Source organism: Camellia sinensis, chromosome 5 (genome assembly GCF_055761805.1).
Source record: "Camellia sinensis isolate YWXY chromosome 5, ASM5576180v1, whole genome shotgun sequence".
Classification (NCBI taxonomy): Eukaryota; Viridiplantae; Streptophyta; class Magnoliopsida; order Ericales; family Theaceae; genus Camellia; species Camellia sinensis.
Genome location: NC_138965.1, coordinates 220024078 through 220046467, shown reverse-complemented (window position 1 = coordinate 220046467; position 22390 = coordinate 220024078). Strand labels below are relative to the sequence as shown.

Sequence of the window (22390 nt, the reverse complement as noted above, 5' to 3'; positions counted from 1 at the left end):
GCACGCCTACCGCCGAACGCCTAACAGCCACAGCTCGGCCAGGCCTTAGAGCATGCCTGGTCAGCAAACCTAGCTCGACCGTGTAAAACAAGGCCGAAGGGCCGTGCCGATTGAGGAGATAGCTCGGCACCGAGAGGCTTGCCACACCTGCGTTACCGTAGCTCGGCCGTACTGTCTGGTGCAAATCTCCCCTCTCAATTGCCCCTTAATCCCATCCGAGCTAATCGTGATTGGAGTTACCACCATGACCGAGCTAACGGTCCCTGAGCTGCGCCAGTACCAAGCCAAACGTGATTGGTTTGGATGCCGGTACCGAGCTATCCCATTTGGTCGGTCACTGCTTCAGCGGTCTCGTCGAGGGCCGTACAACCGTACTGACAGTCGTCCTTTCGATGCCACGTGGCTTTATCCCATTGGCCCCGTGCAGCCCCAAAGTTGTCTTTTTAAGCGCGAAATTCAAATGGCGCAGCCATTTGGTTTTTCCCACTTCCTTAAACACTTAAACGAAGGGTCACTTCTCCCTCACTATTCATCTTCTCCTTGAGCCAAAACCCTAACTCTAAAAACTCCATTTCCTTCACCGCCGTCGCTGCCTCTTGCTTCACCCATCGTTGCTGTCACTTCTGAAGCTGCCTACAGGCTTGTAGAGTCGAACCCCGCTCGTCATCAGGTTGCGGTGAGTTTCCCCACTCCCCCATTGTGTTTTCAGTTTCCATTTTCCAGTTCTTCATACCTGTTCTTCATTTTTGTGCTATTGTTCTTCATGTTCTTTGCTTGGGACTATCGACGTTCCCTCTTATGCATAGAACCTGTACACCCTAGGGCAAATGGAAACTGTAGGAATGGAAGGGGCCCTCGTGCCCTTGGTTCGAACGAACGAGCCCCATTTTCTGGGGTGAACAGTTTGAATCTGAGTAGAACCGAGCTAAACGCTCAATTAGATTCGTAAGTGGAGCTTCAACCGAGCAAAAACCTGGTTTGTGGCTTCTTCTCGGGGCCTTGACCGAGCTGAATACTTAATTAGATCGGTAAATATGACTGAACCGGGCCAAAACTTGTCCGAGTCTTCTTCTTGGGCCTTGACCGAGCTAAAAATAGAGTAAGAACCAAACCATGAAGGCTGAATCAACCGTGCAGTCGAGCCGCGATAGGGGTCAGACCGGCCAAACTCCCAAAAAACCATTCCCTGAGCTAAGAGTTCCAATATCAGCCGTGCAATTAATGCCGTGCTAACCCTTGGGCTTATTTTATTTTATTTTTTTTTAACAATGCAGAATAAACTAGGACCGATCAGGCCAGTCCAGAACCCTCACTGGTGGAGCTCCAAGTTCGAGCAAATACACCAGAATTTTCTGTCGAGATACAAATTAAACCACTAAATAAGTAAAACCGAGGTAGATGGGGAAGTGTCGGTTCATGGTGAGCTTGCCCGGTGCACTAGCTGAGTTTCGTAGAGAGTATAACATTCCAGACGATGTCCATTTAGAGCTGGCCAAGAAGGGAGATACCCCATGGGGTGACCTAGATCGGTGCCCCTTCACGGTTGTATCCATCGTGGAAGGAGGGCTTCGCTTCCCAGTACAACCCTTGATCTGCGAATTTTTGAGGCAGACAAGGCTTTGTCCGACCCAAGTCTCGAACAACACATACAAGATAATAAACGGTGTGGCTGAGCTGAATAGGAGGCACGGTCTCAATCTCGGTCTCGCCGAGATATTACATCAATACAGCCTTAGCAAAAATAAGGGTGGGTTTTGCTGGTACCTGAAGGTCAAGAAGGGCCGAGCAAAATTCATAGAGGGTAACCCAGATAAGGAGACAAACGACGATGACTTCTTGTGGGTGTCCGGTCGTTATGAGGACACCGAGGCGTCCATACCAGGCTGGTATATTAGGAAAGATTTTGGCAGTGCTGGTGAGTAGCTCAGTAAACTGCACTACTTTCTTTTTGCACTGATTTTCTTCTTACCGATCTAACACTTATCCTCCTTTTTGCAGATTCCAAGCTCTTGGTCGACGACTACTCCCGAGCTAATCAAGAGGCCATCAGAGTTTTGCTTCGTCATCTAGCCGAGGAAAGGGAGTCTCCAAAACTCCTCGGCTTCGAACTGACCTACCACTACACAGCACCGCGCAAAAGCAGGGTGACTGACTTTCTTCGTGCGCCTTCTCCAGAACTAGATCCAAGTCTCCCAGCGATGAAACTTGTTCCCCTCACCGCCGAACAGGAAATCGCAAAAATTCGGGCAATCAAATCAATGATCACCGGAGAACTGAACGACTCCCAGCCACCAGAGGTACCTGGGGGGACTTCCTCCACTCCAGCCGAGCAAAGGGAGGGGGCTGTGCTGGCTCTTGCAAGCGAACATCCAATAGGCCGGTCGAAGAAGCGACCAAGAAAAGACCAAACCGGGCAACAACTGGTCGACGAAGATTCAACCGAGCACGCATCCACCGAGTTGGGTGACCAGACCGAACAACTGAGCGGGCCATCCAAAGCCCCAACGACCCCCCCGGTCTGGGCGCCCGAGATTAAGTACAAAGGCCGGGCTGTCTCTGAGGCCGACTCAGTGTACGCGGACAAGGATTACTCCCTCGGTTTCAACATGACCAAGGGGCTGATCCTTCCCGCCAACATGAAGAAGCACGACGAGCTGTCCGACCTGAATGTGCTTCGCTCGGAAGCAAAATCGATCGTTTTGGTAAGGTCCATGCGTTTTTCTGCAAGTTGTTGACCGGTTTTTGCTCGGTTTTCTGAGCGTTTACAATCTTTCATTTGTTTTCAGGCCGCGCAAAAGAACTATTTAGCGCACGACCGAATGATCGCAGTGCGGCAGAGCTTGCGGGATGTCATAGTTGAGAACAAGGCCCAAAAGGCCGAGATAGCGAAGCTTAAGGCCGCGTATGAAGCAGTTGAGGCCGAACGAGATAACCTGAGCCAAAAGGTTGACCGAGCTGAAGCAGACAAACAGCGGGCCGTGAAGTCAACCAAAGCCCGGTATCTCGCCGAGCTGAGGAAGATGCGCGATGCCCACAAAGAGGAGAAAGATAAGGCGGTTAACGACACCGAAGACAGGGGTTATGCTCAAGGCGAAAAAACGTATGAACGGCATGTGCATGCGACCAAGGACATCTTTTTCCAGTGCGATTAGAAAGCTGCCGTGGAGAAAGTTGGCCTTGGTCAGGATGCTGACATGTTCCTACATCCGCCTGCGGCCTTCATACCGCACTATATGTAGGCCTATGCGAGCGTCGCGCAGAAGAGACTCATAGAGGAGGCCAAAAAGGAAACCGCGGAAGAAGCTGCCGCCGCGCAACAAACCGAGCAAACTTCTCCGGAAGCATCTCAGGATGCCGAAGATCAAGTAGCTGATTGGGAGGTTGTCGCGGTGGAGGACGCGGATGGTGAGTTGGAAGAAGGCTTGCCCGAGCACAATGCGGAGGTTGCCGAGCAGACTCTGGAGGTCGCCGAGCAGACGGTTGACCTGGAATTGGATTGAAATGCCCCCTCCTATTTCCTGCTGTGTTTCCGTTTCTTTTCTTTCTTTGTTTAATGTAACCGGGCTAAGGCCCCACAATTGTAATGCAATTTCCTCAATCAATGAAATTTGAACTTTTTGCCCGCTGATCTTCTCTTTTTGTTTCGGTTGCAACATGCAAAATGTCTTGATTCAAACTTTAATGTACCATAATTGATAGGCCGGCTGGCCGCGCAATATGCCTAGCTAAAATCAGAACTTCTTCAATTTAAATGCTCGCGGCTGCTCTCAGCTCGTTTTTTTTTTTTTTTGAACGAACCCAAAAATTTTCATTCGGCCGAGCAAAAATTACCACTGCCGTTCTGGCTTTTACAACACTTCAAGTCTTGTGTTTGGGCGAGCAAAAATCATCTCGGCCCTGGAGGAAATTGGACATCTCAGTTATTTCACTTCGGCCGAGCCAAACCAGCTCGGCCATCAAATTGGACAAAACACCAATATTCCGACATGGAGTTGGACAGAACGCCAACATTCCATTTCTCCGAGCGAAGTCAGCTCGGCCTCTTGTAAGTTGGAGAAGGCACCAACATATCACTTGGCCGAGCAAAGTCAGCTCGGCTATTATTTATTGGACAACACCAACATTTCGTTTTGACCAAGCAAAATCATCTCAGCCTTAACATCGGGCAAAACACCAATATTTCATTTAGGTTGGTCATGACACCAACATCCCAATTGGGCAAGCAAAAAACCAGCTCGGCCTTGAATTGTTCCATATGCCAATCATTTCGTTGGACAACAATACACCAACTGTTGGTGCGGTCTGCTTCTATACCGGCGAGAGAAAATTAGTTCGGTCTCATTCAGGTCGGTCCCTTTGCCCCTGGCATCCACAGTGGCCTTGTATCCTTGCGCTGTCATTGTACAGAAAGATGTGATACAAAACAACAAGAGGGCTATTTTTCATTACAAAAAGCAGTGTTATCCTTACATTAAATGCCAAAAGGCTTAAGGTCTAGAAAGCTAAGCAACAAAAGCAATTACATTTTAAAAGTAAAAGATCTTAAGGTTGGCTGCATTCCATGGTCTGGGGACAGCTTTGCCATCTAAATCTTCCAGATGGTATGCCCCTTTGCCTGCGAGACCAGTCACCTTGTATGGTCCTTCCCAAGTTGCCCCGAGCTTTCCTTCGCCAGGGACCACCGTGTTGCCCAGCACTTTTCTTAAGACCCAGTCCCCGATCTTGAACAGCCTGGGGTGCACAGCCTTATTGTATTTCTTGGAGAGTTCTTGCTGATAGGCCGCTATGTGGATTAGGGCCCGCTCCCTCCTTTCTTTGGCAAGGTCTAGCTCCAATGCCACTGCTTCATTGTTCAAATCTGGCTGGAAGCTTTCAGACCGGATGGTTGGCATGCCAATTTCCAGTGGGATAACGGCTTCCATGCCATAGGCCAAGGCAAACGGAGTTTCTCCGGTCGACCGTCTTGGCGTAGTGCGGTACGCCTAGAGTACGTTAGGGAGTTCTTCAGTCCACCTCCCCTTGGCCTTCTCAAGCCGCTTCTTCAGCCCATCCAGGATGGTCTTGTTTGAGGCCTCTGCTTGACCATTTGATTGAGGATAGGCCGGCGTTGAATTATAGAGTTCGATCTTCAGCTCTTCGCAAAATCTGCGAAAGAGTTTCCCATCGAATTGAGTGCCATTATCTGAGATGAGGGCCTTGGGTATACCGAAGCGAGTGATAACATTTTGCCAAACAAACTTCTTCACATCCTTTTCCTTTATGGTCGCCAGTGGCTCAGCCTCAACCCACTTTGTGAAGTAATCGGTGGCGGCGATGAAGAATTTGCGATTACCCGGGGCTGCTAGGAGTGGCCCCACTATATCTAATCCCCAGAGTGCGAACGGCCAAGGACTTGTAAGGGGGAGCAATTCTCTCGCTGGCTAGTGGATCTGGTGAGCAAATTTTTGGTACTTTTCACATCGGCGAACGTATTTCTGTGCGTCTGCCTGCATGCACGGCCACCAATAAGCTTGGGAAATTACTCTGTAAGCTAGTGACCTACCCCCAGTATGGCTTCCGCAAATGCCTTCATGGATCTCATAAATGAAGGCTTCCACCTTAGCAGGGTGAACGCACTTCAGATATGGCCCGGTAAAAGACTTCTTATACAAGGCTCCGGACGGGGAGAGCCAAAACTGTTCTGACTTGGCCCGGATCTTGTTGGCCGCCTTCTTCTCTTCCGGTAGAACTCTATCTTTCAGGAAGACGATGATGGGGTCCATCCAGGAAGGACCCAAGTCGGCACAGAGCACCTCGGTCATTTTCGGTTCCTCAATGCTTGGCCGAGGTAAAAATTTTATCATCAAGGGGTTAGGAAAAGCTGTCTGAGCAGAAGCAAGTCCGGCCAATTCATCAGCCGTGTTGTTTTCCTCGCGGTTGATTTGTTCCATCCTTATTGCAGCGAACTTCTTGATCTCTGCTCGTACCAGCACCTGATACTTGGCCATTCTTTTGTCCTTTGCCTCATACTCCCCCGAGACCTGATTGACCACTAGCTTAGAATCGCTGAATACCATCAGGGCTGACGCCTTCATTCTCAATGCACTTCTTAGTCCGGCAATGAGAGCTTCATACTCCGCTTTGTTGTTGGATGCTAGGAAGCCGAGCGTAATTGCCTGCTCGATAATCAGCCCATCCGGTGAAGTTAGTACGATACCCAGCTCGGCCCCATGCCTGTTGGATGCCCCATCGACGAAGAGCTTCCACATCTCGCCAATAAACAGCTTCCAGCAATCAGAAGGGTTCTGGGAGCTTCTCAATTCCAAGTCTCTGATCGGTTCATTCTGGTCTCTTTCCTTGCCTTGATTGAGCACGTCTTCCAAGAAGTCACCCGACTTCTTTAGTGCGGTCGCTCGTCGGCCTTCCCCCGCTTTTGAGCCAACACTCGTTTCTATTGCCAGAACCGTGGGCTGTGCTAAATCCGCACCAGCCAAATCAATCGGGCAAACTGGATGCGTTCTAGGGGCGAATTCCGCCACAAAGTCTACAAGAGCTTGAGCCTTGATTGCAGTGCACGGGCGGAACTTGATATCGTACTGCCCCAATTCCACGGCCCATTTCAAAATTCTTCCGGTGAAGTCTGCCTTTTCAAAAAGCACCTTAAGTGGGAACTCGGTTAACACAACTATTGTATGGGCATAAAAATAGTGCGTCAGCTTTCTTGATATCATCATCAGAGCCAGCGCTAATTTTTCCAGTGGAAGATACCGCGTCTCGACCGTGAGCAAAGTCTTGCTTACATAGAAGATGGGCAAGTGCAGGATGCCTTCAGCGCAGACTAGGACGGCGCTCACAGCCTGTTGAGAGACAGCCAAGTAGAGATACAATTCTTCGCCCGACCGAGGTGTGACTAAGATAGAGGCTGAGGAAAGGTATATTTTTAAGTCTTCCAGTGCACGGTCACATTCATCATCCCAAAAGAACTTGGCCTTCAAAGTTTTAAAGAAGGGTCTGCAACGATCTGAAGACCGGCTGATGAATCTGTTCAGCGCGGCTGCCATCCCGGCAAGATGTTGCACGTCCTTCACGGAGTTTGGGCGTTCCAGCTCTTGTATAGCCTTGATCTGCGATGGGTCAGCTTCAATCCCTCGGTCTATGACCAAAAACCCCAGAAACTTCCCGGTGCCGACTCCGAAGGCGCACTTGGAGGCATTCAAACGAAGTTTGTGGCGCTTAAGTATGATAAACATTTCTGCTTGGTCGGTGAGGTGTTGAGACTTCTCCTTACGAAGTTTTTACCATATCGTCGATGTAGGCCTCCATTGTTCAGCCCAAAAGAGGAGCGAACATCTTTGTTACCATCCTCTGAAAAGTTACCCCGGCGTTCTTTAGTCCGAACGGCATGACTTTATAACAATACAGGCCTCTAGAAGTAGTGAACGACGTGATCTCTTGGTCCGGTTTATACATGGCTATCTGGTGGTAGCCGCGATATGCATCCAGGAAGCTAAACCTCTGATGGCCAGCGGTCAAGTCCACCAGCTGGTCAATTCGAGGGAGGGGGAAGCTATCCTTCAGGCATGCACGGTTAACTGTCTTATAGTCAACGCAGACTCGCCACTTGCCATTCTTTTTCGGGACTACCACCGTGTTAGATATCCAACGAGGGTATTGCACTTCTTCTATCGCTCCCACTTCCAACAGATTTTTGACCTCCTCTGCCACTACCTCGGCATGGTGCAGAGCCGAGCGACGAGTCCTCTGAATGACCGGCCGCGCGTTTGGGAAGACGTTCAACTGATGGCAAATGAAGTTAGGGTCGACGCCAGGCATATCGTAAGGCGTCCACGCAAAAGCCTCCATCTTGGAGACCAAGAAGTTGACATAATCCAACCACTCGGCGCTAGACAAAGAGGATCCCAAGAGGAAGAACTTAGTTGGGTCATTCTCGTCGACGTGCACTTCCACCAAATCCTCGACCGATTTTTTCTCGGCCTTTCTTCCTACGTCGTCAAGGACCTCCTTTCCCTCGGGTCCCTCAATCATTTGGACAAATCCTTTAGCTGCTCGGCTACCATTTACCGCAACGAAGCATTGTTTCGCCATCACCTGGTCTCCCCAAACTTCCTCTATTTGTCCGTTTGGCGCCGGGAAACGCAAGACCTGATGGTAAGTTGACACTACTGCTTGCATGGCGTGCAACCAGCCCCTACCTAAAATTAAGTTGTAGGTAGACGGGACTTTGAGCACCCAGAACTCTACTTGCTTTGTTACCGAACCAGCTTTGACCGGCAATATGATCTTCCCTACCGGCTACTCTGGCTGAGAGTTGAAGCCAACCAAAGGGGACGTCGCAGGGGCCAAGTCCTTGTCCTCCAACTTCATTTGTTTGAACGCGTCATAGTACATAATTTCGACTCAACTTCCCTGGTCGATTAAGATCCTCTTGATGTCAAAGCCTTTGACGCGAAGAGTTACCACTAGGGCGTCATTGTGGGGCATCTGGATCCGCTCCAGGTCCCTGCTCGAAAAGGTAAGAATGTCCTTCTCCTCGGTCTTCCCTTTCTTTACAGCGGGCCGAACGGAGAGCACTTCCCTTATGTGCTCGACTTTCTTGATCATCCCTCTGAGCTCGCAGACCCTTGCTGGTGCAACGATGCCATGGATGACGTTGATTACGCCTTGGGGTGCTGCCTCTAGGGCGGTTAGGCCGTTTGGCTCGGTTTGCCCCAATGGCGCGGCTTTCATACCCCCATCTATGTATTGGTCAAGATGTCCCGCGGCCACTAGCTCTTCCAAATGTTGTTTGAGCGGCAAGCAGCCCTCCGTTCGGTGTCTCCGTTCCTCATGGAAGGTGCAGCAATACCTTGAGTTGAAGCCTCTCTGTGCATTCCCCAACTTGGCCAGCCAGCGAACAAAAGGCTTGCCTCTGATCTCACTCAAGATGCGGTAGGTAGGGATTTTAAAGACCGTGGTGATTCCAGTCCGTGCCTTCAATTTTCTCTTAGCATCCTCCGCCGCATCACAGGAAGCGTCAGCTTGGTCGTTTCTGCGACCCTTGTTTCTATCATCGCGGTTTGGGCCACGTCGTTGATCTCTTGGCCTGTCGCTTGGGCGGTTATCCTCCTGCCCGACCAAGTGAACTTTCTCTGCTACCCTTCTGTCCGCTACGGCCGGATTAACCTTCTCGGTCGCGGAGGCGGCATCATCCTCTACACGAATGTGCTTATTGATCCGCTGCATCAAGGACTCCATTGTTATGGGTTGGTGTATTGTGAGTGAATCCCGCAGCCTATACTCGACTGGGAGACCCTGCTTGTATTGAGTGATCGCCAGATTGGTAGGGCAGTCGAGGATTTCGTTGTAGGTTTTCCAGTACTTTGCGTTGTATGCCTTCAATGATCCCCCTGACTCCATTTTCACGCCCAGAAGATAATCGACCTCCTTCGGCGTTCGAGTGTTAGTTTTGAATCTGGTGACGAAGGCTTCCGCCAGTTGCTGCCACCCCTCTATACTCCCTTTTGGAAGCCTTTCGAACCACTTTAGGCCCCCAGTTCTCCCAAGCTTGCAGGGAATATGAGGCACATCAAGGCGTCATTGCGCCGGTGGCCAGCCATTACTTGCTGGTAATGACTCACGTGCATGTACGGATCCGTTTTGCTGTCGTACAAGGTGAACTTAGGCTGGTGGAATCCGGCAAGGAGTAGTGTACTATCGATCTCCGGAGACAACGGCGTGGCTGTAAGTCTCGCCAGCTCTTTGTCCACTGGTGCATGGGCCATCACTCTGGGCGCTGGCATCGCCACTTCTTCGCTGCAGTGAACTGGGGCGCTCAACCTTTGCCACGCTGGCACTCTCTAAGCCTCTCGACAGCGCGCCCTCTCCTCCAATACATCTCTCAGGTCTCTAGAACGGGTGGAGAAAGAATATCGTGACGTCGGAGAATGGCGCGAGGGACGGTATGTGTTGTCTCGAGTGAGGGATTTGCCCTCCCTTCGGTCGGAATCTCCAACCCCATAATTCCTGGTGATGGAGAGAGAGTGGGTCTCTCCTGGAGGCGACTGCTAGAATGGGAGGACGGGGTGCGCTCACTGAGGTTGCCCTCTCCAGCAACACCCTTTCCCTTAATCTGACGTTTTAGCATCTTCATCTCCACCGTCATCCTGCAAATGAGGACGTCTTGGTCTTTGAGTTTGTGCTCCAAGTGCTGCGCACGGGACTCCCCCCGCCGCCGTCGGCCCTCTGGACTCTTTGAGCGATCAGTACTTCTTCCGCATTTGTCTCGCGCACCTCGCGAAGAAGTTTCTAGGCTCGCCATGGCTGGAACATTCGGGGGGCCTTCTCTCCGTCGGACAGACTCTGGTGTGACGCCATCGACGACAGACAGTGGAGTCTCGTCGTTGTTGGCCATGGAGATGGTTGAAGAAGCTTGAAAAACAAGGTTTGAGTATTAAAGAGCTTCCCACAGACGGCGCCAATTGTGAGGGGGCGTAATATCCTCTGCTTTCCGTACTCCTTGGAACTCAAGCTTTGCGTGATGGCGTCCAACCTGACAACACAGAGAACGGTGAGCTGCCCGGCGGTGGTGTGCCGGATAGACCCTCCGACGATCAAGTCAGATCACTTGAGGAAGAAGGAGGCTAATCGAGAGAGAAAAAGAGTGTTTAAGATAGCGCAAGTTGCTTACCCCCAACGTTCATCCTCCCTTCCTTTTTCTAGGCTGGCCATGCAGCCTCAAGATTATACGTGCACTACCTCTGCTGTCCTTCCTTGGACAGTTGGCTGTGCTCGCCTCCCACTACCTTACACGTGTAAAGGCCAAATCCTCCATCCAGTACATGCAAGACTGCCAAACGGTGCTGACGCGTGCCTGGAGCAGATATCCTCTCCCTCACGCCATTGGCCCAAGTGGCACACCCGACCCGCACACCAAGACCGGCCTATTCCTTGGGAGAAAATCACAACCACAAAAAACACGACCGATCCGCCGAGCTATCGGGCGCAAGCCGACCTCTTCCCGGCCTAGACTCTTTCCAGACCGCCATCTGCTCGGTTGCGCCGTGCTAACGCGCGCCTACCGCCGAACGCCTAACAGCCACAGCTCGGCCAGGCCTTAGAGCATGCCTAGTCAGCAAACCTAGCTCGACCGTGTAAAACAGGCCGGAGGGCCGTGCCGATTGAGGAGATAGCTCGGCACCGAGAGGCTTGCCACACCTGCGTTACCGTAGCTCGGCCGTACTGTCCGGTGCAAATCTCCCCTCTCACATACATACTAACATCAATTAAAAGGTTTTATACAACAAAAAATTGTAAGAAATGCATACTTTTGAAGCTAACATGAAACAAATTTCATGTTTTAAGAATTAAAACTCTACAAAATACTACTTTTAAGTCATGTATGCATTTATTTATTTTGGTTATTGTGGAACTTCTTGTAAATTATTTTAAATGTCCCAATTCCCATTATTAATTTTTATAAGCCCTAGTATTAAAGATTAAAGTGTAATAGGTCGCATATTTTGAAAATCAAATTGTAATAATTAAAAAAAATAAGAACTAAAGTATAACGGAACGTATACTTTTAAATCATTAGCATAATTGATCATAAACCAAATATAGACATGATAAAGTTAAATTTTGATTATTTTAAATAAAATTATCTTTTTAAATTGTTTGATACGGTTGATCTACTAATAAATATTTTCAAATTTTAATTATATGATTATGTAATATTTTGAGAAGTTGGTAAAAAATTAATTTTTTTTGTTTTTTTTTTGTCTTTTTAGTTTTTTTATGTAAAAAATATAAAAAGGGTTGTAATTTTTAAAAATTTAAAAAATTAGAAGACGGACTTTTTATTATGTTGTCAAAATGCTCCTTGAATATATATTTATTTTGAATTAGAAAACTAGATTTCAAACATTCAAACATAATTCTTAATTCAAATATATGTTTAAATTTTTGCGGACTTAGTCAGTGGGCCCAGGAGACACCTGTGTGACTTGTAAACAAATATGATCAAGTGTTAACGGACCACAGTGCTCCCTCATGTATGGGGTTACATGCGTAGGATTTATGATTCGTAGGCAAACGTGGCAGTATTCGAGTGGCTGAAGGACAGTGGCAAAACTGCAGTGCGTACAAGAGATGAAGTCAGGGAGATTCCTACCTTGATTTTGCTAACATGTAGGTGTGGTTTCGGAAGGTGGTTAGTTTTTTTACTTTTTAATTTTTTTGGTTTTTTTAGTATGGGTTAAAAAGTTTAGTTTAGAAAGGATTTTTAATTTTTTTGAATTTTTTTTTGAGAGAATAGTGTAATGATTGACGTTTTGTTTTTTGTGATTAAAATAGCCTATTTTGTCTTTTATAGCTAAAATAGTCCCAAATAGCTCTTCTCAAACGGAGCCATAGTAGGAGAAATTATTCAAGCTTCGGTTGGCATTATAAGATCGATGGTGATAGAGACCGCAAATTTAAGAGTGTTAATGTCAGTTTTAATAAGTTAGTAGTGCAAAAAAAAAATAAAAATAAAGGCTAAACTATTACATCAAAGTGGGACTCACAGCAATGCCATCTCATTAGTGCAGCTTTAGAGTTGTTATTTTAGTGGTCTCAAATATTATTCTTATAAGATAGGGTTAAAATAATTATAAAAGGGTAAATTACATTGATACCCCTTGAGGTTTAGTCTAATTACTACCCACTCCTTGACACTTTGGAAATTATATTCCTATCCCTATGGTCAATAGTCCCATTTCACAACCCCCTTCTTATATAAAAGGTAATAACTCTTAATAGAAAAACAGAAAAAATTACATTTAAAAAAAGTAAATAAAATGAGGAAAAAAAGAGAAAATAAAGCGAAGCAAAAAAAGAGTTCAATATCTTCATTCCGTCTAAATAATTACAATGATAAGGGGTTAGTGTAATTTTCCAAACATCAATGGTGATATATATTAAACCTAATCTCAGGGGTATAAGTATAATTTACCCATTATAAAATGGTGAAATTAGTCAAAAAAATTTAATAAAATAAAATATTATATTTAGGCTTCGTTTTTTAAGTGGGTTGGCTTTTTGACTTTTTGAATTTTTTAGTTATTTTAGCCTAGAATTAAAAAGCCTGGTTTGAGAAAAAAAATTTGGTTTTTTTGGTTTTTTTATAAAAGAAATAATATAATGATTATGGGTTGGATGTGATGTTTTGTCTTATTGAGCTAAAAAGCTTATTTTGTTTTTTGTGACTATTTTAGCCAAAAAAGCAGCCCCTAAAATCATTCCCCAAACATAGGCTTAAATTATAATTTTTTCTTTTCTTTTACAAAAGTTGAAATGGTTGGCTTCGTTTGGGAAGTGAGTTGGCTTTTAAGCTATTTTAGCCTAGAGTTAAAAAGTCTCGCTTGGGAAGGGTTTTGACTTTTTTGATTTTTTTGATTTTTTTATGAGAAAAAAGTATAATGATTGTAAGTTGAATGTGATATTTTGTCTTATTGAATTAAAAAATCTATTTTGTTTTTTGTGATTATTTTAGTCAAAAAAGCCCAAAAGTTGGCTTCTCAAACGAAGCTCAAAATTCATCTTGAGGCTTTTTAACTCAAATTAAAATAGTCAAAAAAATTAAAAAATCAATTTATTTTTTAAATGAAGGCTTATTGCTGGGATTTATATTTAGACTAGTGTTTAGTTATCTTTCTAAATAAGATATTTTAACTAATAATATTTAAGGTAAATTACAAACACACCTCTTGAGATATATTTAAATTATAAATTATTTATGTATTTTTACAAATTATATTATGCCCCCTAAGGTTTTTAATTTTAGAACAAATAGGTCATTTTATTAATAAATCATCAAATTAATTAACAATTTTTAATAATGTTAAAATTTTATTTCAATTAATAATTCAGATAATTTTATTATTGTATGAGTGAACAGTTAGAAATTTCACTTTTTTAATTAATTCTGTTAAATAAAAAATTTTGATAATAAAATATTTTTAATTTTTTAAACTACAAAAAATAATTCATATTTTAAATAAATCTCAAAAAATATGTTTATAATTTACTCTAATATTTAAGTTGAGCACCACCTAAATTTGTCCTGAGCTAATGAATAATTTCTCATATAGTAGATGATACAGCTACATCACTACGTACCGAAAATAACGTGAACTTTCTTATTTGATTGCCACATGTCTCGTGACTTGGACATAATCATGTCCATAAAAACGAGTTCGGATCTTCGACCGCACATTCCTACGGCCCTCCCAGCAGCACTACAAAACGACGTCGTTTTGTATATATATATATATATATATATTTCCTTCCTTTGTTTCTTATTCAGCTTTCCCCTGTCGTTTTGTATATATATATATATTATTTTTTTTTCCTTCATTTGTTTCTTATTCAACTTTCCCCTTTCCTTTTTTGAACCCTAGACACAGAGGCGACGAATCTGGACGAAGGAGGAAAAGACGACGATCTGGATGAGAGTTTGAGCCGACGAACGGAGAGGCAACGGAGGCGAGGCGCGGCGAGAGACGAACAGACAGAGTCAGCGAGAGACGAAGAGAGGGTGACGAGGTTCGTTTCTCTCCCTTTGGTATGCTTGTCTGATACTCTTTGCAATAGATTTTTCCATTCTTTTTTTTGCCCATACTCTTTTTTTTAAGTTAATGTTGTGATAATAAATTAGAATCATTCTGAATTTGTGTAAATTTATTATAATTTTTCCATTATTATCACAACAAATTAGAATCATTTATAATTTTTAAAAGAATGATTCTGAATTTGTGTACAAGAATGATTAAAAGAAATTTGTCGAATTAGAAAAAAATTTATCTAATTTGTGTGAATCATTCTTGTACAAAAATGATTCTAATTTGCAAATTATAAATGACTCTAATTCTAATTTGCAATATGATTAAAAGAATGATTCATTCTTATAATTTGTGTGATTAAAAAGAATGATTACAAAATCTATTATAATTTTTCCATCTCTGATAAATTTGTGTGAAGACCAGCCACAAGAATGATTCTGAATTTGTGATTCTGAAAGTGAATGATTCTGAATTTGTGATTCTTAATGATTCTGAACTTGTGAAGACCAGCCACAAGAATGATTCTAATTCTAATTTTTCCATCTTTGATTCTGAATTTGTGTACAAGAATGATTCTGAATGTACAAAAATGATTCTGAATTTATGATAAGTGGAAAATTTGAATTTGTGATTCTAAATGTACAAAAATGATTCTGAATTTGTGAGAATAGAATGCTCATATGAGAATAAATCCAGCATGAGTTAATGGGCTTTGAGAATAAATCTGGGAATGCAAACACAGATTACAGCATAGATCACAATAAATCTGGGAATGAGTTATTCAATAAATCTGTGTTTGCATTCCTCTGTTTACTAGTGGAAGCTGCATGGAGTCTTAAAACAGAATTTCATATATAAAAATATAGGCATGAAGAAACATATCTTGCTATTTCTCTGTTTATTCATTCTCATCTAGAAAAATGATTCTGAATTTGTGATAAGTGTAAAATCTGAAATTGTGATTCTGAATGTACAAAAATGATTCTGAATTTGTGAGAATAGAATGCCCATATGAGAATAAATCCAGCATGAGTTAATTGTCTTTGAGAATAAATCTAGGTTAATTGAGAATAAATCTGGGTTAATTGGCTTTGAGTTAATTGGCATGAGTTAATCCAGCATGAGAATAAATCCAGAATGCCCGTTTGAGAATAAATCTGGGTGTAAAATCTTTGTGATGAGTTAATTGGCTTCAAATAAGTGTAATGCTGGATTCCCTTTGTGATGAGTTAATTGGCTTCAAATAAGTGTAATACTGGATTCCCTTTGTGATGAGTTAATTACCTTTGAGAATAGAATGCCCATATGTTTGTCTGATGTATGAACTTGTTACCTACATCTCTTAACTTCAAGTGTGGTTAGATCTGTGTTGCATTTGAAATTGACTTTTGTGTTTACTTGTAATTATGATTGACATGTCAACGAGTTCAAACAATGATGCTGGATTTTTTCAAAATAAAAGATGCAAATGTGGGAAAAAAGCAGGAGTGTACATATCAGAATCAGAGAAAAATCCAGGGAAGTTGTATTTCAAGTGTGCAAATAAGGCTTGTGACTACTTTGCGTGGGGAGTGGCTCCTACTGGGAATGGATCAAATATCCAAAAGAGCAGGTGTGATTATGATTTTGTGAGAAACAATGAAGTTGTGCATATCTTGGAACGACTTGAGGCAAACCAACAAGAACGACTTGAAGCTATCAAATTCATGATGTTGACAACCATAGTGATGGTTGGTTTTACCATGCTAGTGGTGCTGCTGAAGTGAACTTGTATTTCTACTGAGTGTAAACCATTACTTGTAGAACTTGTATTTAGTTTTGAAACTTTTATATGTGCATGTAAAATCCAAACAATTTTTAATTAATGAAGTGACTATGCTATGTCAATTGTGTTGATTAATGATATTGAGTGTTATGTATATGATGTATGAAGATTGATGCTATGAAAAGAAAGTGAATATGATGTTATGTGAGTACAAAGTGAATATGATGTTGCATGATAGATGATCAATCCTTTACACAAGGCACTGTACTGCAATTCTTTCATGGGTTTTAGCATGTTAAATCATAAAAGAGGCATCTCAAAGTAATCCTCAAAGAGGCATCTCAAAACAAGCTTCCCAAATATTAAAAATAATAGGATCACTCAAACATCCTGCATCACCTCACCATGAGTCAACAAAATCAACATCTTGCATGACCACATCATGCCTAGCCACTTGAATTGAACCTGTGCCCCAAGGAATTTAACCTGTCCAACTTCCTTAATCACCAACCACTACAAAATATTGACTAACACAAACGTAAATAAAAATCTACACAATAAAGGCATTCTAGATGAAAATCATAAGAACTTTATATATGCATACACACAATTCCATGAAAAAGAACATTGTTCCCAAACATTAAAAATATATAAAAAAGATGTTTATCAAAAATATCTAATTCTCACCAAACATTAAAAATACATAAAAAAGATGCTCATCAAAAATATCCAATTCCCACCAAACATTAAAAACACATAACAAAAATATTCATAAAAAATATCAAAATCCCACCAAACATTAAAAAATACACCCAAATCCAGAAATATAATAACATCATCGTTCGGTGCAAGCGTTCCACGGATGTCCATCCACATGACTGTCAGCAGGACTATGTGAGGCTTGTGATAGTTGGACTGCAGTAGTACCTCGAAGCAATTCCTGAAACGACGTCGGAGTGGGATACACTAAAGGCATTGAATCAGGCGGCATTGATTGAGGCGTGTTATTTCCCTACAATAGTGATACATGTATTAAAATATTTATAGAATCTATACTACAATTTCAATGTAAAGTATGTAAGCAATTACAACTCACATCATATGCAGGATACATGACATGATGAACACTTGTACGACCCATGGAAAATGAAGGTTGAGATTGGGATTCAGGTCGAGATTGGGATTGAGATTGAGAAATATAGATTGCACGACCATGACCCTAAAGTAAACCAACATAAATAAAAGAAGTGAAATGAAAAAAAAGTAATAATGAATTTTCATTTTTAAAAACAGACAATATGAAATTTACCTCAACATAATTACTACGACCCATGGAAACAAAAGGTTGAAATTGGGATTCAGGTCGAGATTGGGATTGAGATTGAGATTGAGAAATATGGATTGCACGACCATGACCGTAAAGTAAACCAACATAAAGAAAATAAGAAGTGAAATGAAAAAAAAAGTAATAATGCATTTTCATTTTAAAAAACAGACAATATGAAATATTACCTCAACATAATTACTACGACCCATGGCAAAAGGAGGTCGAGATTGACCTTGTGGAGTGTAAACACCCTAAAGTAAACCAACATAAAGCAAAGAATAAGACAATGTGAAGAAAAAAAGTTAATAATGCATTTTCATGTAAAAAAACAAACAATATGAAATATTACCTCAACATAATTACTACCCATGGCAAAAGGAGGTCAAGATTGACCTTGTGGAGTGTAAACACCCTAAAGTAAACCAACATAAAGAAAAGAATAAGACAATGTGAAAAAAAAAGTTAATAATGCATTTTCATTTTAAAAAACAAACAATATGAACTTTGCAGAGTGTAAACAGTAACACCCTATACAACCAATGCACGCTATGTTGGTTCCGTATGAGGTTCAATTTCCCTAAGGTCTATGCATGTCAAAGGTTGCATACAAAATTAAATATTACCTGTATTGAATGATTACCCATGGCAGAAGAAGGTTGAGATTGACCTTCATAAGTAGAAAAAGAACCACCCTACATGCATCACAAGAGACCAAAAATAGTAAATATCACGCTACCAGTTGCAAGAATAACCAATCCAACAAATTAATACAAGGTTGCACACAATAATAAAAATTACCTGACTAGAAATATTACCCATGGCGATAGGAGGCTCAGATTGACCTTCAGGAGTACAAAAACCATCGCCCTGCAAACAACCAAATTATTTAATTCATTATTTTCCAAACACACATAACACAAAATTGATAACACTTTACAATCACACATAAAAAAACTAATTACCTGCTTAGATTGCATTTTTTTCTTTTTTGCAATAGATTTTTCCATCCCGCCCTTGATCCTCTTTCTTCCCTTACTAGTTGCTTGTCTTTTCGTGAGTCCCTTGGCTTGGATTGGACAATCTACTTCATCACTCTGTGGGCATGTGTTAGCTGAGGAATTTCTGAATTCAATGATCTCCACTTGACCACAAGTGTGCACACTTAATTTGTCTTCAACCATGGCACTCAGTTCTTCACCTTTTGTAAGTAACAAATGATAAGTTTCTTCACTTTCGACGGCTCTACTTGCTATTGCTCTAAACATATTCATCAATGACCTATATCGGTCGCTTTGATGTAGTTTCACATCAGCCTTGACATCATACCCACGCCTATCTTTCACACTTTCAGTCCTTGCTTTTTTAGTCCATCGTTTGAGTATGTATTGTGCAGAAAGGTCCTTTGCATTGATTATCTCTCTAAGTACCTTTAAACAATGTTGACACACTATGCCCTTCACTTCAAACTTCTTGCAACTACAACTCAAAAAACCATCTCTATCCATTGTCACATTCTTATCTTTTTTTTTCCATCTACATCCGTTTGAATTGTGAATATGGTACTCTCACCATCATGAATAGTGCCTACAATGGACGCTTCAATGGACTGTACGTACTCATTTTGGAATTCCTCAAAAATTGTTTTGGTGTAAATATTTGCCATTTGCTTTAACATCACAGTTGGAATGGAAACCCTTGGCAATTTTTGACACAAATTATACTCGACTTCCAATTCTTTATACCTCTTGTCATAAAGCACTCTCTCAAAATGCATGAAAAATTCCATCAAGTTATGATCACAATTGAGATAATCCTTCAAAAATGCATTGAATGATTCACTTAGTTGAGTACTACTCATTCTAGCAGCCCAAGAATTCATAATATATGGCCATCCCCATTTCTCATTCACACCAAAAGTTTGCTCCAACCAATGATTGTTGTGTGCATCATATCTATCAAGCATTTGGTCCCATTGTACTTTGAATTCTTCATCATCATCAATTTGATGCATAAATTTTGAAAACACACCCTTCACCCCAACATCTTCAAAGAGGGAACTCACATGCTTCACAGCATTTTGCATCAAATGCCATGTACAAAGTTGGTGGTTTGTACTACACATGACAACTGGAATGGCCTTAGCCATCGCAGCATCTTGATCTGTGAAAATAGTTTTTGGAGCTTTGTTTGACATTGCCTTCAAAAAAATCTGAAACAACCATGTGAATGATTCGGCAGTCTCATCATACATCAACGCTGCACCGAATATAACTGTTTCTCGATGATGATTAAATCCAACAAATGTTCCAAAAGGTCTATGTTCGTTATTTAATTTGTAAGTAGTGTCAAAGGTCACCACATCACCAAATTGAGCATAGTCCATTATCATTTGTGCATCGGCCCAAAATATGTTACTTATTTGCTCTTCATAATCTAATTGGACTGCATAATAAAATGATGGATTTTCCAAAGTTTTCTTATGAAAGTATTGCAACACACTACCCGCCTCTCCATATTCCAAATCTTTTTGCCTCTTCGATCTCAAGTAATTTTTTTGGTCCAATTTGGTGAAGCCAAGTGATGATCTTCTACCAGATTCCCTACCAAATAGCTCATAAGTAGACCTAAGAGGAATTTCAGATTCTGAAGCCAATTCTACTTCAATTGCTTGGGTGGTAGATATTTTTCTTTGGAATGGCAACATATGAATGCACTCTTGAGGCACAAGATCATGATTATGATGTTCAACAAAATCAATGGCAACATATTTTCCTAAATTTCTATCTAACTTGAAACTAAGTCGAGCACCACAACCACACCTCACCTCTTGTCTCGGAAATTTTACTAGTGGATCTCTCTTGTCAATACCCCGAGTTCCCTCTTTGTAACATACAAGAGTCCGTGAAGTTATTTCCTTAGTATGTTTGTTCTTGTGTACATATAGCTTCCTAATACTAAAGCCCACCTTTCCGCTATAGGTATTATAAAAATCATATACAGCTTGTTCAGAGTCAAATGACATGCCCAATTTCGGCTTCCAACCACAATTAGCCAACTCATCAACAACATTATTTTCTTCGATTACCTGCAATTCGATTTATAGGTTCAATGAATCAATTTATATTACTTCGATCTATGACTTGGATTTTTTTGGACAAGTATGCCAGTGTTTAATTTTCTATCTCTAACTTTGTAATTTAAAAAAGTACCTCTGTGCATCCAATTATCTAAATTATCAACATTTACCAATATCTTATACACAGGTATGCCAGTGTCTGTATTTAGATTATTTTTTTTTAATGATCATAAGTTCAAATCAAAGTTAAAAAATTACAAGTTTCTGCATCCTTTCAAATGAATGGACAACTTGAATCTAAAGGAAGACAATAAAATGTTTTGAGCATAATGCACTAGGGAATTGACTGCTTAGATGTGCTGCCCAACTTCTTTTTTTTTTTCCAGTAGTTACAATACCTACCTATCATTCATCATATAGGCACTAATAAATTTGATGTGCTAGGTATACTTACAGTTCATCTACTCATATCACTTGTACTAGTTTTCAAGCTGAAGATAGGGAAAAATAAAAGATAATAACAAAAGAATAAGGCTTAGCAATTATACATTTTTATCTTATTCAGCATTGACTTAATTTCTTTATACAAGCAGATTAGCAGTTTGAGGCATTAGGCTATCGGCAGATTTAGGTACGTGATACATAATTTTGTTATAAAAGAATTAGCAAGACCATATTTTTTAAACCATTTTCAAAGAAGATTTGGTACCCAAGACTATGAACAATGGAATACCAATTGCATCTAGATGGGAATGAATAAACAGAGAAATAGCAAGATATGTTTCTTCATGCCTATATTTTTATTAAATCTGGGAATAAATCCATGCAGCTTCCACTAGTAAACAGAGGAATGCAAACACAGATTTATTAAATCTGGGAATAAATCCTCCATGTTTCTTTGAATAAATCTGGGAATAAACAGAGGAATGCAAACACAGATTATAGCAAATACATACATACATAACACTATATACACGGCAAATACATATATACAGGATTCGAACATGGCTGCAAATACATATATACATAACACTAAATCCAAAAAAAATGTAAATATAGAGAAATGACACAGAGACTGAAATAGACCTCGTCATGGCTGCAATGTCGCCTTCCTGCCGTCGCGTCACAGTCAGACTCGCGTCCCTCCGCCATCGTCGCGTCATAGCCGAACTCGCATCCCTCCGCCAACCTCTCTCCATCACTGTCGCCTTCCTCCACCATCTCTCTTCGTTTTCACAGATGGCGTCGATCATCTCTCCGTTCTCCAGCTGCCTCTCTTCTCTTTATTTCTATCCAGCTGCGTGGTTAGGACTAAACAGAGGAGAGAGGGATGAAGATGAAAGTCAAAATAAGAGTTCCAAGTTCAAGTGGGAAACTCGAATTTTGGGAACAAAAAAAAATTTTAAAAAAAAACCCGACTAAATGAAACGACGTCGTTTTCGCCAAAACGACGTCGTTTTGGAGAGTGCGGCAGGGAAGGCAGCAGGAAAGAGCGGCCGACGATCCTTACTCCATAAAAACACTCATTAAAAAACACTCATTTAACATTGACTAATGTTATAGGTTAAGAATATTAAATTTTCTTTTAAATAAATTATCAAATATTTTATATGGGTGTGGAGTCTGTAATTTTGTAGACTTCA

At 41.7% G+C, this 22390-nt stretch overlaps 3 protein-coding genes across 3 annotated transcripts; all 3 read right to left on the bottom strand.

Moving 5' to 3' along the window:
* Positions 1-4526: 4526 nt before the first annotated feature.
* LOC145792100 (uncharacterized) lies at positions 4527-4922 on the bottom strand. The gene has a single exon (XM_082872595.1). It carries the CDS (start codon positions 4920-4922, stop codon positions 4527-4529), a length of 396 nt encoding a protein of 131 aa, XP_082728721.1.
* Positions 4923-8397: 3475 nt separating this feature from the next.
* LOC145792099 (uncharacterized) lies at positions 8398-9396 on the bottom strand. The gene has a single exon (XM_082872594.1). It carries the CDS (start codon positions 9394-9396, stop codon positions 8398-8400), a length of 999 nt encoding a protein of 332 aa, XP_082728720.1.
* A 9782-nt stretch (positions 9397-19178) lies between these two features.
* Positions 19179-21899, bottom strand: LOC114261494 (protein FAR1-RELATED SEQUENCE 5-like). The gene is made up of 3 exons (XM_082872592.1): positions 21834-21899; positions 20881-20898; positions 19179-20756 (listed from the first exon to the last, which is right to left on the bottom strand). The coding sequence occupies exons 1-3, from the start codon at positions 21897-21899 to the stop codon at positions 19179-19181; spliced, it is 1662 nt and encodes a 553-aa protein (XP_082728718.1).
* Positions 21900-22390: the final 491 nt, after the last annotated feature.